Raw genomic sequence first — 16,050 nt, forward strand, 5'->3', positions numbered from 1 at the left:
TGCAAGAAAATCGAATAACTGTTCTTCTCCTCCACACTAGGTGGCGATACGTCTCTTTTTAGCGAGATAATACCACGTTAATACGGTCCGACTTCCAGTTGACCTATTACGTGATATAATAAACAAGACTCCTTCATGCGGCAGACCAGCATTTCAAACAACAACCAGACTGATAATACTACATTTTTAAATCTCGTATGTAATATTCTCGCTACTTCTGGTGCAGGTAAGATCCGTGCTGTTCCTCAGACGGTTGTCTAGCGGCTCCGTTTAATTTCTTCTTCTGCGACTGGATTTCTTGGATGTTTTTGTTCCAGGGTCACACGCCAGCACAGCGGTTGTGGAGCGTGCGCACATGCATTATCCAATTGAAAAATGCGATTCACTGTATAAATGTCGGAGAAAATCGAATTCCAATCATATTATCTGGGTGTCTCAATCGGATAATGAGAGCTCCGATTTCAATTGGAGTAACATGTTTACATGCACTTAAGTTCTCCTGTTATAGTCCGATTAAGGCAATAATTATTTTTTTTCACATGCATGTAAACACGCTGAGTGACCCAAGAGAAGATGGAAGCAGATGTAATCCGAGGATTCAGGTTCTGAACTAATACTAATAAATCATCTACAACATATAAGTCGTAACGGGATAAAATCTGATTTTGCGTGACAAATATGGCTTACAGATACGTGTTGTGACTTTGATGCATATACAGTACTTTGAATTTTGTAACTGTGGGAGCGAGGGAGAGAAGGGGTCTGATTTTCACCACAATCAGAAGACAAAAACCATACACGCAGACAAAGAAAAAGTTGGAGAGAGGTCAGTGTACATGCATTTTAATAAAGAATATATTTTAATAAAAAAAAAAAACAACTGAAAGAGACTGTCTTAGTTCAGGAGTATGCGGGACAACCTCGTATTCCGGAAAGCTCCCCGGACAACCCAGGGCCCTGATCAAAAACTTCTTGTCCACCACTTTCAAACTGCCAACTGAGACAATAAATAATATCTCCATCATCGCCAAATTTAAACATTTTACACAGAAGGTACTCGTTAAGAGTAAAGGATGCGAACTGAAGGGCACCTCTTTCGGGATGAACTACCAATTTCGAAAAGAAATCAATGGAGAGACGGAAAGTGCTGTGCCCAATCCTCAAAGAACATCGCCAGAGAGGAAAAAGGGCCACGCTTTCAGTGGACAAACTTTACATCCAGCAAGTATTAATAAAATAAGCTGTGAGCAAGAAGGACATTATGTCCTTTTTTTATTTTTATTTCTATTTTTCCTCCTGACTGTACATAAAGAAAGAGTGGGGTGATGAGTGTGATTTAGATAAAGGTAGTGTGATTGTACATTTAAGTCTCATGCTGTGAAAAAGAACTCTGCATGTAGCTAAATGCTTGGATTAAAAAAGTGTCATTGTGCAGATAAAAGTTTTATTTTATGCAAAAACAGAAATCTTATTTTACAAAAAAGACACATGGTTTCAAGGTTTATTGAGCACATTTTATTTTATGTTTATTGAGACAAAAAATGTTTGTCTTATTGTATTAATACTCAATGTATTTTGTTTTGGTTTTAAACAAACTAAACTAAACATTTTGAACACTTAAGTAATGCCCTGTTTTGTCCTTATATGTGCCCCCCTGAAAAAAACACTGGCCCCACTTTGGTCCCACTATGGCCCCCCTGATAATTTTGATCTTGAACTGCCACTGCTAAGTAGGTATTTATTTCAGTCACACTGGTTTAATTTTTGGCTTAAAAGTTACTGAATCATTTTGGATCGTATCGTTTTAAATGAACCAAAATCATGCCAAAATTTGGCAACCACAAATCGTTACACCCCTAGTGTATATGTATGTATATATGTGTGTGTGTGTGTGTGTGTGTGTGTGTGTGTGTGTGTGTGTGTGTGTGTGTGTGTGTGTGTGTGTGTGTGTGTGTGTATCGATGTGAGCTCATATCCCGGCAACGGTGTGACATATTGACAGCACATTTGGCAATATGGGTCCTGACCCGGTCCCAAGTGGACACCATTTATTTGGTGACGTTTGGGCTCTAGGGGGCGCTGTAATTAGAAAAACATGGTTTTGGCTCATATCTCTTGATGGGTTTATATTTGAAATTACTTTGTGACATCCACTGGTATTATGGGGTTCCCCATTGATAGTTCATGACAACTTTTCATGTTTGCCAATCGTTGCCGAAACAGGAAGTTTTCTCGTATCCCGCTTTGACTTTCGAAGACCAACGAAAATCAGCACAGAATTATCTTCAGACCAAGCCGCACAAAAGTTACTTAGTGGAATTTTCATTGTTCAATCTGTTTGCTCGCTACAGCCAATCAAATTTGCCGGCGGAGCCGCCAACCAGGAAGTCAGCTCGTATTTCCGCCAATCCTTGACTGATTCGCTTGAAACTTCCCGTCTAGCCTTATGACCGATTGACTGATGTGTTTGGACCCCGTCATTGCTGCATGCAGCTATATTTTCAGAAGTTTTCCTTCTGAGAGTAATTAGTGTTGATCTGTTGATCAAAAAGGGGGGATTAGTGAAGGAAAAACTTAATTATTATATTATGTTAAACAGGTCTCTTTGGCCTAGACCTGTTTGTGTTCCTTCCATAGAAAAAAAATAGGGTCTACAAGCTTAGCTGGAGAGACTGACTGCCGCCACAGATGGTGATAGCCAGTGATTGACCTCCGACCTAAATTCTCATCTTATATTCCTCTTGGCATGAGGGACAGGTCAGAATGGTTCTGGCTCTAAATGCATGAACAGCTGTTACTATTTCTCCTGATCAGTAAACCTTATTTTAGTGCAAGTCAACAAAAAAACAAAAAAAAAAAAACATAATTTATACTTCAACAACTCAGATACCAAAAATTTCAGCATAGCAACAGATCATCAACTCCAACACAACAGAGAAAAATCTCTTTTAAGTGCAATTCAGGACTCAAGTGGCAAACATACTCAAGCACCACAGGAAATTAATTCTATCTTTTACAGCTTTTACAAAAAATTATATTCATTAACTACCAGCTCAAATCCTGATGGCATTCAGGCCTTCATCAAAAACCTCAATCAACCCCAACTGACTGCAAAAGAAAGGAACTTGAGTGCACCATGGAAGAACTATTAACAGCATTAGAAAACATACCTAAGGCCAAGGCTCCTGGGCCAGATAGATTCCCTGCTGCATTTATGAAACAATTCTAGTCAGTTCTGGTCCCTTTGTTGACAGTAACAGAGATCAGGAACACATGTTGCATAAGATCCCAAATGAATACTGCTGCAATTTAATTACTTTTAAAACCAGGTAAAGACCCAACACTCTGTAGTGTAATTTTAAAGCCTGTGAGGTGCTAAGAAGAAGATAAATGAAAAAGACGCGAGCAGAATGACTATGATGGCATGTTTGATTATAAGGTTGTATTGATTACGATGATATGTCTGATCATAATGTCATTAGTTTAATTATAATATGATGTTTGATATGATGTGCCTTCACCAGGCATACGCTACTAGAACACAGGGGAGGAGCACTGAAACCAAAAGTATATCTACTGTATTCCTCACAAGGGCACGTGTGTAAGGGCTCATAATATGTAGAAGGTAGTTGCATTTGGTAAAATTCACAGTTTGTAATAAATTTTATTATTTTAAAAATAAGCTTAGAACTGAAAAATAAGGGTGTAAAATGGGCAAGAATGACTTTATAAAACTGAGAACCTAGGAGAATTCTGAAGCTACCTTGAAAAAAATAAAGTAGGTGATAATGGTCCAATGGTAAAAAACGATGAGCCACACACTGGCACACAGATAGATAAGAACACCTGGCACCCAAGGTCATGAAAACCTCAGCAACAGTGACGCTGACAATTTCTAATGGTGTAATTGGTTAAAATGAACGGGTGGTATAAGTGTGTGCCCCAAATGTAGGGGATGGACAAAAGGTGGACCTGTGGGGTCCCAAAAGTATAAAAGATGAGAACAAAGGCCTTTACACTTCAGAGTAGGATTGTGGTGAACTTTTGTGCACTGTAACCACCAGGCTGAATTGAACAACTGCCAGGGGCTTTCTTTGACCACTCACACCATTCACATCATCTTGGTCACTGTTTTGCCAACTACTTTTGTATATTTTCATAATGCTAATTCTGTACATTCTTTTTTTTTTTTTTTTTGATTACACTGCTTAATTTTATTTAACTTTAATCTCGTTTTATTTATCTTTCTTGTGGTTTTTATGAGTGTTTGGTGACAAAGTAATTTCCCTAGCCGATCAAGTCTGTCTAAGTCTAATTCTCAATGACAAAACAGGTTTCATTAAAGACTGGCAACCTATAAATAACGTTGGAAGGCTCCTCAACCTCATCAGCATGTTGCAGCGCACTTGACACCGAGAAAGCCTTTGACAAAGTTAACTGCGCTTTCCTCTTTGCCACCCTTCAAACTTTTGGGTTTGGAGAGTCACTTATCCACTGGATTTCTACACTCTATAATTCACAAACCACAAACGGGATCACATCACAAAACTTCACTTTACAGAGGGGAACCAGACAAGGATGTCATTATTAGACTCAATTGGCTTTTCTCAGAATGTAAATGGTTCAACTCACTGTTTCAATCACACCTTAGATCTTGTACTAACTTATGGCATAGAAACTGAAGGTCTAACCATATATTCTCACAACCCTCTATTGTCCGATCATTCTTTTGTAACATTTGGATTTACTATAAGTAATTACACAGAAATTGGAAAGACATTTCGTTATGGTAGACACTTATCTGATGATGCTGTAACTAGATATAAGGAATTAATACCTTCAGTATTTACCTTAGTGCCTTATGTTAGTGATGTGGATGTCAGCAACCACAATCTAACTCAATCACATATAGATTATTTTGTTGACAGCATGACAGCATCGCTTAGTACAACTCTAAATCTAGTTGCTCCTCTTAAAAAGAAGGTGGTAAATCGAAGGAGGATAGCTCCATGGTATAATTCACAGTTGCGTAGTTCAAAGCAGGGGGTTCGAAAGCTGGAAAGAATTTGGCATTCCACTAGTTCTAAAGAAGCCCACATAGCCTGGAAAGATAGTTTAACAACTTATAAAAAAAACTCTCCGTAAGATTAGGACAGCATATTATTCTTCATTAATAGAAGAAAACAAGAACAACCCCAGATTTCTTTTCAGCACTGTAGCCAGGCTGACAAAGAGTCAGGTTTTAGAGCTCATCATAGTACAGCTCTGGTTAAAGTTACCAATTATCTCCTCATGGCTTCAGATAATGGACTTGTCTCTATACTTGCTAGATCTCAGTGCTGCATCCTCTTCCAGGGAAACTTACTTATGAAACACACAGATTTATCTGAAATAAGAAATGGAAACTTCCTCCTATACTTACAGGTGATCAAGACAATCAGGAAGAAAATTCCAATGCTCAAGGACTGCATACAGCCTCCACAATTCGTCACCAACATTAAAAAACTCACACCAAAAAAGAAGAAAACTCTCTCTGTAATATATAAGATGCTATCAACCACCCCTCAATACATGTACCAATATCAAAATGGGAAACAGACCTGTCCCTGTCCACTGACTTTGATTTCTGGACTCAGATCTGCCAAAATATATTTAAAATGACAAAATTTACAGCTGATCCAGTACAAGGTACTTCACAGATCACACACAACTCAATACAAGATGCATAAAATGGGCTTCTCCCAGTCCGACATTTGCACGCAAAACCCAAAACAATTCAGATTCCTATCTCCACGCTCTCTGGCTTTGTTCTCCAGTACAGCACTTCTGGTCATTAGTAACACAGTAACTCTGCAGAATCCCATTAACCCCTAACTTGTGCCTCATTGGTGACCTGGCAACAATCAGTATACCTCACTATCTATCACAATCTGTCCTTGTAGCTCTCACCATCGCCAAGAAAACAACCATAGTGAACTGGAAGAACAAACTGTCTCTAAACATTTCCCAATGGTTGAACTGTCTTTCCGAATATATATCTATATCTCTCTATATATATCTATATATATATCTATCTATACAAAAATCAGTTGACTCCGCAAAAAAATGGGCTGTATTCTGCGACTCCCTCAACCTTAATTTACAACTTAACTTTGCCTGCTAGCTTATGCCATTTCTGCTTTTCTCACTGTGATGCAATATTAATATTTTTTCTTATAGTGATAACTGTTGTTATGGAAAATATTTTATTGCCCTCCACATCCAGGTTCACAATGTTGGATCCCCGAACCACAACACCTTGAGCATGCATTATGGGTGCCCTCCTACTTCTCAACCCTGGGTTGATCTCTGGCCCTGAGTGGTCTACCCAGCTGACCTCCCTCTCCCCCACGTGGGGTTGGCACTGGAGACTTGTCCGGGGTTCCCTGTGGGTGCGGGGCCCACTCACTGTCCTGGGGTCGAGGTGTATCGGCGGCCAGCTCTTCCTGGATCGCCCTGTGGGCCATGGTGGTTTGGGCTGGCTGGTTCCCTGGTCCCTCCTGTCCCCCCTCTGCTGTGCCCTCCTCCCTTCACCTGACTCCTTCCTAGGGCTTCCCCAGTAACACCCCCCTAGACCACATCAAACTTGAGTGAGGTGACTTGGAAAGCACAGGACCCTATACACCACCAGTTCCAACCAGCATCACACGCCTCTCTTCCACTGTCAATCCTTCTACATCTTCTCTGTCCTTTGTCCTCCCCCCTCTATGTAGCACTGCCTTCCCTGCCACACAAGGTCACTACACCCAATAAAGATCAACAAGGTAGATCGCAGGGAGGGCTGATGATGGTGAAATAATGAAATATTCAGATGCAAGAATATAGCTGCATCAATCTCACATAATGTTGACACCCTGTGGTGTTTAACTATGTAGACAAATACAGACAAATACAAATACAAACAAACAAAAAAAAAAGATCAGATTGGAGATACGTGCCAGGCAGGGGAAGTGTATTTGCTTTGTTTCTCTCTCTCACTCCCTCTCCCCAGTTCACAGGTGTTTCCACAAATGATTGCACATGAGAAGTCAGATGGGGTCTGCTGAAGCGCTAGTTCAGACCCAGCTCATCCAATTACCAAACAAGACCTACATTACAAGGGATTAAAAGAAAGGTGAAGACCATAGGTGAGATTGGGGTACCCTATACACCTCACCACATAGGTAGTCCTTTGCTTATACACACTAGGATTATTGGTTTGTGTTCCCTGTGTAGTTTTGGTGATATATTTTAGTAGTTAAGATGGTTAGGCCTTTTGTTTGATGTTTTCAGTATGGAAGTTTGTTAGTCAGGCCTAGTTTTGTCATATTACTTTAATTTCTTTGGCATAACCACATAGTCCAATCCTGCCCCATAGTTTCTCCTTCAAGCAAGATTTTCAGTTATTTAAATGAAAGGATTTAAACTTTCTTTACACCAGACTCTACTTAATTGGTTGTCCCGTGTTTGTCCCTAAATTCCTCTAGACCTGCCTAGAGATGTAACGTCATTGCATTGACACGTATAATAAATGCAAGCAATAATAATATGTGTTCCATTCCATGTACTGCAGACACATATTACTAGAAAATTCCATCACAATGTATGAATATACTTGAGTATGTGCAAGTTTAATTGTCACAAATGAACATGGCCAACTTTTAACATTTGGGATGTTTTATTTTAAAACTCCAGCCTTCTTCTATGTAACATTGTTACTTACTGTAATTAGTTGTCTGCTTTTATTAAATTAAACTGTTCCTTTATTGATCCCTCATGGGGAAATTCCATCTCTGCATTTTGACCCATGTATTTGTTCACACAGTAGTCTGTACAGTTGGAGCAGTGGGCTGCAGCCTCAGGTGGTTGGGCCTGGGGACCAAATTGGGGGATAGGTGCTTGTTCAGGGCACCACTGCCATGGACAGGGCAGGAGGCAGATGACCCTTTGAACTCCAAGCTGTGCCTCTCATCACTACTCCACAGTTCCCAAAAATACAACATACACAAAGCCCTGTGAGTGTCAGGAGCTAAACCTCTGTTGAAGGCAAGGATTTATGTGCCATCACATTGGCACATATAATAAATATAGAATAAAGAGTAACAGCATCCTAATAGTTTAAACAAATCTATATTTACCTTTGGGTGTTTCAGTCAGGTCCATGATAACAGAGTCTGCTCCTTTGGTGTAAACCACCACCTCTCCTGTGAGTGGGTGGCGCACCACCACTGACATTCTCTTTCTGTTGGAGTCAAAAGGTAGGATATGGAGTAGCTGAATAGCCATACATCCGATTCCTGGCAGATCCACCAGAAGGGTCTCTGCCGAGCGGCCTTTCAGGGTGCAGTGGTATGCTCTAGCTGCATGGACCAATGCTGCTTCATCAGGGCTCTCCGCTTCATAAAACAGTTCATCCTCCTCCCTGGCCAGGCCTTTCACACACTTCCTGACCCTGTAAGAGTTTGTCTTTGTGTCACTGAAATCATCCTCTGTCTCCCTGCCGTCCACCTGTCCAACAAGTTCTTCCTCATCCGTAGCAGTTAAAGTCAGTTTAAACTTCAGGTTGGAGGTTGTTGGGTTGCTTGCTTTACCTAATTCTGACCTATCTGTGGTGTTGTGGGGTACAGAGAAGGTGAAGGAAGAGGACTTTTTGTGGGAATACAGCGTGTTGGAGAAGCTTTCAGGGCCGTCTTTGATGTTGTGAGGGGAGAGATTTGAGAGTGTTAAGAAAGGAGAGGTGCTGAAACGTTGAAATATTTGTTTAATTTCCTCCAGGGACCTGAGAGGAGTCTGTGCTTCAGGTACCTGTAAAAACAAAGGACAACAAAACATAATATTTAAACAATTGTAAATTTTAATTTTAACTTTTAACTGAAATCACTTGTAAAAAATAAAGAGAGAAACAGAATTGTATCAAAATTTCCCTCAAATTAATCAATAAAATTGTGAATAATGGTGAGATGACGTTCCAGAAGTGTTCGAAGAATTCAGCAGGGAAGCCATCTGGACCAGGTGCTCTATTGTTTGACATTTAGTTAACTACCTTTAAGTAGGGTAGAGTTAAGGTTCATCTTGTGTTAATGGTTTGTCCAGGATATTTGCTTGATCAGTTGTTCTTTTGGGAAGTTTGAGATAGTCTAAAAAATAATACATTTCTGATACATTTGACTCACGATTACAAGTGTATAGTTAACTGTAGAATGATTTAAAGAGGTTGATGTCTTGGGGTGAGAACATTGGCCTCCCTGCTCACTTCATAAGTATTGCAGGTTCTGAGGCCATAAAACCAGCTTTTAAGCACATTCCAGACATTAAGAGTTATTTACCAGAAACTATAAAATGTACACTAATAATCAAAAATACAATGTTTAAACCATATTCTGCGTTTTTTTGTTTTTTGTTTTTTTTTAAAAAAGGAAAAGAAAAAATGCACCTGAAAGAGTGGCTGCATGTCACCAGTAGCTCCATGAATTTTACCTTTTTAGGTTATTCTTCTTGTGTTATTGGTTGTTTTAGGTCTGACTTGGGTTTTGTCTTATCTTTTCTCTGTTGAGAACCAATCAACATGGTTTCTGGTCATTTTTGTCTTTTTGTGCTGTATTTATTTTGTATTTTTCTGGACATTTGGGTTTGGCTGTGCTGTTGTTCAGTGGAGTGGTCATTGTGTCCGTTTGAGTATTCCAGAGAACAGCTCTAGCGCTGTCCATGTCCCCTGAGCTGCCCAGATCGAGGCCTGAAATTCCTGATGAACTTCAGAAGAAGTGCTGGAGGTGCTGTTGGAGGTGGAGGATTGGAGAAGGAGGTTCGGGTCAGCGGTGCCATCCGTGTTCATGGGGAATGTGAGGTCTTTGGCAGCAGAATAAGTGGACTGTGTGCACTTGATGGGACCCAGAGGGAGTGCGTCATGAGAAGTGCTTTGTAGACCTGGGTTTACACGGACCACTGTGTGTCTGTGCCCGACTTCAGGACTCTATGGGGGGATGGAGACGCCTTCCTGGGTGTTGGGTGTCTACATCCCTCCCTCAGAGGACAAGGAAACACCATGCAACATGATCCATGCCACTGGTGCTATGCAACAGACCAAACAACTGGATCACCTTGGACACTGTTGTACCAACTACTTTTTGTAAATTTGTTTAATGCTAATTCTGTTATTAGTTATTAGTCTGTTAATAGTTATTTTTTATATTTATATTCATTTACTATTGAGATAGTTTACCATCAGCAGTCACAGCTGCCTCATCCGCTCACTCAGTGGTGGTAAATTATCTCAGTAGTCACAACTGCCCTTGTGGTAGTAAACTACTTCAATAGTCACAGCTGCCCAGGTGGTGGTAAACTACCATAGTAGTCACAGCTGCCCTGGTGATAGTAAACTACCACAGCAGTCACAGCTGCTTCGGGCTGCCCTGGTGGTGAAAAACTACCATAGTAGTCTGATCTACTGTTGGGGGTAAAAAAAAAAAGCGTTGAATAAGGTCAGCTGGACTTGTAGGATTTCTTGAAGACATTTTGCCACTCATCTGAGTAGCTTCTTCAGTTCTGATGAACTAGTTGGAAATTGAGGTTTAAATAGAAAAACTCTGTGGGTACACCCATCAGAAACTTGCTTGACCAGAAACTGGGGTTACTATTTCCATAATGGCTGGTACTTACCTGTCCTTCAATGGGGGGAACTGTTTGCCTAGGCTACTTACCCTATGAATAGAGCTCTAACGAGGCCTGGAGGCTCAAGGTGTGAATGGTGTTGAAACCTCTTGGGGACAGAAGTCAAAACTGAATTATAAATAGATGGTAAATTAAATCTCAGTCCACCTCCTCTGTTTAGAGAAGTTTTTTCTACTTTGACATATATGGCTTCCTTTACTCCTCTCTTAAACCATCTGTCTTCACTTGCCAGCACTTTGACGTTGTTATCTTCAAAGGAGTGTCTTTTGTCCTTCAGGTGGAGATGGACTGCTGAGTCGTTCCCTGATGAGCTGGCTCTCCTGTGTTGGGCTAACGCATGGCCCAACCATACCAGCGAAATTAGCCATCAACCCATCCATACATATACAAAACATACATACACTTGACAATATGTGGGGTAGACAGGACAGGAAGACAGGGATGGAAAAGGAAGATGCAGAGTTACGTGAGGAGAAAAAAAAAAAACAAGCCCCATACCATGCTCCTGTGAGGAGTACAGTATGGGAACATGAGAAAACCTCAGTAACATAAGCACATAATAAGTACACTTTACAAACATGAAAAACTCGGGACTTGCACCAGGGAAAGGGGTGAGGGGGAGGTGGGAGAGGGGTACGTGAGTGGGGTAGGGGTAGAGGTAAAATCCAGTGCAACCAAGCAGACATCCGTTCCTGCAGCCCCCCCGGCGCTGGTACCCCCGACCAGGGGCAAAAGCCGCACAGGCGTTAGATGTGGGGGTATGAGGGGGTGATTGCATATCTGTCCATATGTGTGTGTCAGTGTAGGCCTGGAAAGTCGCTTCGCCTGGCATCACAGTCTTGGTACCTCAGTCCAGAGACAACCTTGATCGGCTCCCAAACAGAGTCAACCATCAGCAGGTGTCTGTCGGAGTGGAGGCAGGAATGCAAGAGCGTCTCACTGCGGTGATCTGGCGGGGAGTTGTTGTTCCAGCAGCGGCCTTGGCTGAGGCCAGTGCTTTTAGGCCGCCAAAAGCAGATAAGATTGGGATTGTTTGGTCTTGGTGCGAGTAGACGCATTCTTTTGCACGACTACTCTGTTTGTCCATTCTGGTCTCCAAAACAATCCATTCTCCTTAGCAAAGCCGAAAGCTTCTCCATGGTGTTAACCATATTGCGATTCAAGTTCTGGATAGCCACAGTCTGAATGCCAACAGCTCTGCCCACCGCTTCAGTCATCCCAGGCAGCTTTGTGGGGCTTTATGTATTATTCATCATATTGTTAATTATTCATTATTCACCATTTATGTAAATAAATCATATACTTCACTTTCTCTTTACTGTTTCTACCCGACTGACCTCGGCAGATGGGTCCCTCCATATGAGCTGGGTTCCGCTCAAGGTTTCTCCCTGTTTTCCTTGCCACTGTTGCCTTCAGGCTTGCTCTGGAGGTTTTCAGACGGGGTTTTGTAAAGCATCTTGAGACAATTTGTATTTTTATTGATGCTATATAAATAAAATTGAATTTAATTGAACTGATAATTAATATTGCGCTTACATTAATTGATTAATTGTTACAGTGTACTGTTCATCTGTAAGTGGTGCCCACTATCGACGAGTGCCATTATTAGACTTTAATAACGTAATTCCTCTACTGGAGCTGAACCAGAATACAGTATTCGGAAAGGCACACATACTTATTTCAAACGAATGCCTTAAAATTATTTGTATTTGAGAACAAGATGGATGTCATATCAAAGAGCTACCTTTCCTCATGTGATCGCAGTGAATATTTATGCACGTGCACCACTTGGATGCACCGGAAGCTTGAGTGATGTTCAGGAGTCAGGGTAAAAAGTCTGACACAGACTGATCAACTCCGCAAACGAAGAGGCACAGGCTGTATGAAACTTAACTGCATCACTATTTTTGTTGAATACATTTTTTTTTTACCATAACTAGGTTGTGAAGGCAGCATACAACTTTTGGATAGCGGATTTTGACAGGGAGATTATTACATAACATTACATTAATATTGAGACGTCTGCAGGTAGGATCTCTCATGTTAGCATTTGTCCATTCTGTAAACTCAGTAATTCCGACTATTGTATACTGGTAAATGGTAAACAGTTTTTCTTTTATAAAACACTTTACAGTCACAGACACATCTACCGGTTTCTACCAGTTCTGAGCTGATAGGACCACTGGACATCTTCTGATTTTGAAAGAAAATAAGTTTGATGTGTTTTTTATCTGCACTAAGTTTCCTTGGCTGACCACTGTGTCTATAATCCTCCCTGCCTTTGTGCAAGTGTACTGTGGCAAGCCAGAGGAGAATGCAAGAAGATTCACATAAAATAGGCTCCAGGACAGATTAGGCAAACTCGAAAACAAACAAATTTAAGGGAGGGAAAAGAGTCCATCACAGTCAATCTCTCCAATTTTCCACTTTGACAAAAATGATTTGAGAGAGAAGTAAAGGAAGACATCCGTCTTCTCTGGCTAAGATTTTAATGTTGCTATCTTCAAAGGAGTGTCCTTCAAGTGCAGGAAGGCCGCTGAGTCGTACCCTGATTAGCTGGCTTGCCTGTGTTGAGAAGTGTATTACCGAGTTTGAAATAGACTGGAATTGATTGTTTCCTGAAAATCCTCCTCTGATACACCAGCTACATAGGGGATGATGATGTTCTTCCTCTTGTTATTCTCCTCCTCTCTGTCCTTTTTTGGGATATCTTCTTGAGCCTTTGACAAAAGTCCAGTTGGGATATCCACACATCTGGAAGGTTGGTTTGATGTGTTTTTCCTCCTTCTCCTTTCCATCCGGTCTTGTGCTCGGTGCTGAAGGGTTCTGATGACTCCTAGCTTGTGTCCCATGGGGACACAAGGTGGTGGTGGTTAGGGCTGAATGATATGGACAAAATTTCATATCTCAACATTCATGCCAAATGTCTCGATATTGATATGATACGTTATGACTACAGGTTTGGTGAAAACCAAGCATTTTCCAGAAAAATAAAAACATCATAATACAAAAAAATGTGGAAAGTGCAGTTTTATTTTTAAAAACTCACTGCCAGTCATAACATTAATTACGAATAAATAAATTATGTACATTACGTGATGGTGTTGTTTCAGGTGGTGAAACATGTTTGCTGTGCTACCTTGCTTCGTCGCAATTGCCAAGCACGACCTGCACAACAGCTCACTCCAGTTAACATCGCCCTTTTTGAATCCGAAATACCTCCAAATAATGGAGGATGATTAATGTTTTGGCACCAAGTCAGATTTTGCACCGCCACCGGCTGCATTATCTTCTGCACTCATTTTCTTTCTTTCTTTTTAATTTCCCTGTTGTGTCTGTAGTGTGTGTCTCTGTCTCCCTTACTCCCACCCCCATATATTTGTCATTCAAGGGCAATCGTTTGTTGTGATTGCCAGAGCTGTACATGCAGGGCGAGCGCAGGGAGGGGAAATCTATATAGTTTTTTTTAAATCGTTTTTCGATATTAATATCTCAAATGTTCATATCTAGATATAGATATGATAACGATATATCTTTCAGCCCTAGTGGTGGTAGGGGTGTAACGATTCATCTACCACATCAATGTATCAATTTATATTCCTATGATCCAACTACTATGATCTGTGCTCAGCAAGTTGACTGTTCAGGTGACAGATATCAATCTAACATCATCTTAAAATATAATCAATTATATCTATACTGTTTTTTCAGCACTTTTAATGCATCAAGTGTGTGGAAATACCTTGGCATTATTTAGAACATGTCCATCTTTTGCAAAGATGGACATGTTCTAAATAAGTTGCTGTTGTTTGCAGGATATGTAAAGTTCAGTAAAATACCACAACAACATAACAAATCTCTCCAACCACCTATTAAGGTGCCATTGGAATTATTTTTATGGTAAAAAACAAAAGTAGCAGGTAAACCCACTGTTAGTTGCCTTCTCAATGATGAGATGGAGGACAGAGATCTGGTTCGTTGCAGAGCAATTTGGTATGAAACCTGCCTGCTGGGGCAATCTTTTACTTCTTATGGCCGGAATGGCCCAGGAAAGAATCCAGAAATGGTCGATGATATGAATGAGCCAGTGGTATGGTCAAGTCGAGAATGCATATTGGATGACAGAGTGAGGACTGAGATTTTCCAAAGGACTGACACATCGTTCACTGGGGACTTTCTTGCCTTGCAACTCATCCATCAACTCACTGCAGTAGCAACAGACTGGAATAGGGTGTGGCCGGTCGTGCGGCTCACTCGACTCCCTTCCCCAAGAGGATTTTTGAACAGAAGTGGATGCATGCAAGTTGCTGGCACAGTGTTTGTATGTCAACAAGTGTCGAGCGAGTCGACGCAACAGCCAAAAGACTTAGACCAGGGATCGGCAACCTGCGGCTCTCAGTGGCGAACAGTGCAGAGCAAGGATGCTGAACAAAAGTCAGACTCAAGGCCGTTTGTTTAGAAAAAATCACCAGGTGTTTATTTACAGGTGCTTCCAGCTTTGTTTTGTATAAACAAAAGTATATACAACAGAAAAAAAAGGTAACTGAACAGTTAACCGAGTTGAACTAAAGAAAACTCAACTTATAACAAACGCAAAATTCTACTTAAATCATGTGTAAATTGCTACACCTGATAAGCACACTGTTTCCCCCGGCAGACAAAAGGCCTCTGGTTAAATAACCTCTCCTCCTCGTAACCCAGCCTCCCTGGCTGTACCACTACGGGAGGAGAGTCCTCTGGCTCCTAATAAAACCATTTACAAAACTAATCTCTGACCTGACTACAGTAAAACCCCTTTACCTACATTACTGATGATCCATATTCAACCATATCTTCATTTAATAACAAATAAACCTAAATAATACTTTTTCAGTAATTTCCCTTACCCATTTGGACTAGTCCAATGACCTGCCCCCAATCATGTTACCTGAGTATAAAAGTAGGAAATATGGCTGCACTCCCTCCTTTGACTCTGGCCACATGGTGAGTATGGTAAGTAACACAAATGAATATCTACATAACTTATTTTAACAAGAAGTAAATCAATAAACTTTAACTAAATCTAACAATATGTGTAAGTGTTTATTTTAACCAAGATGTTGAGCTACCAAATATAACCAAACATAATACAAAACACAAACAAACCCAGGATAGTCTGTATCTGCAAAATGGTGATTACTGTTGGCAACATAACTGAAACAAACAAGTATGGTTAAACTAAAGATGGTAATAATGAGACAAATGGTCTGACCCACTTTGTCACACATGTGCCTAGCATAGAGGTAAAAACGATATATGCAGTGTTATCTTCATTTTAGATGTCAAAGGGGTTTTGTGGCTCCTATTGTTTTCTTTTCTATGGCC

The 16,050-nt window shown here is 40.7% G+C and overlaps 1 protein-coding gene across 2 annotated transcripts in view; it reads right to left on the minus strand.

The window, feature by feature from the left end:
• Positions 1–16,050, minus strand: part of atp10d (ATPase phospholipid transporting 10D) — a 128,993-nt gene that overhangs the window by 38,032 nt on the left and 74,911 nt on the right. For both annotated transcript variants that reach the window (XM_047610454.1, XM_047610453.1), the window contains exon 12: positions 8,157–8,823. In XM_047610454.1, the coding sequence (XP_047466410.1) occupies positions 8,157–8,823 (667 nt within the window). The remainder of the gene's footprint in view (positions 1–8,156; positions 8,824–16,050) is intronic.

Source organism: Mugil cephalus, chromosome 17 (genome assembly GCF_022458985.1).
Source record: "Mugil cephalus isolate CIBA_MC_2020 chromosome 17, CIBA_Mcephalus_1.1, whole genome shotgun sequence".
NCBI classification, from domain to species: Eukaryota; Metazoa; Chordata; class Actinopteri; order Mugiliformes; family Mugilidae; genus Mugil; species Mugil cephalus.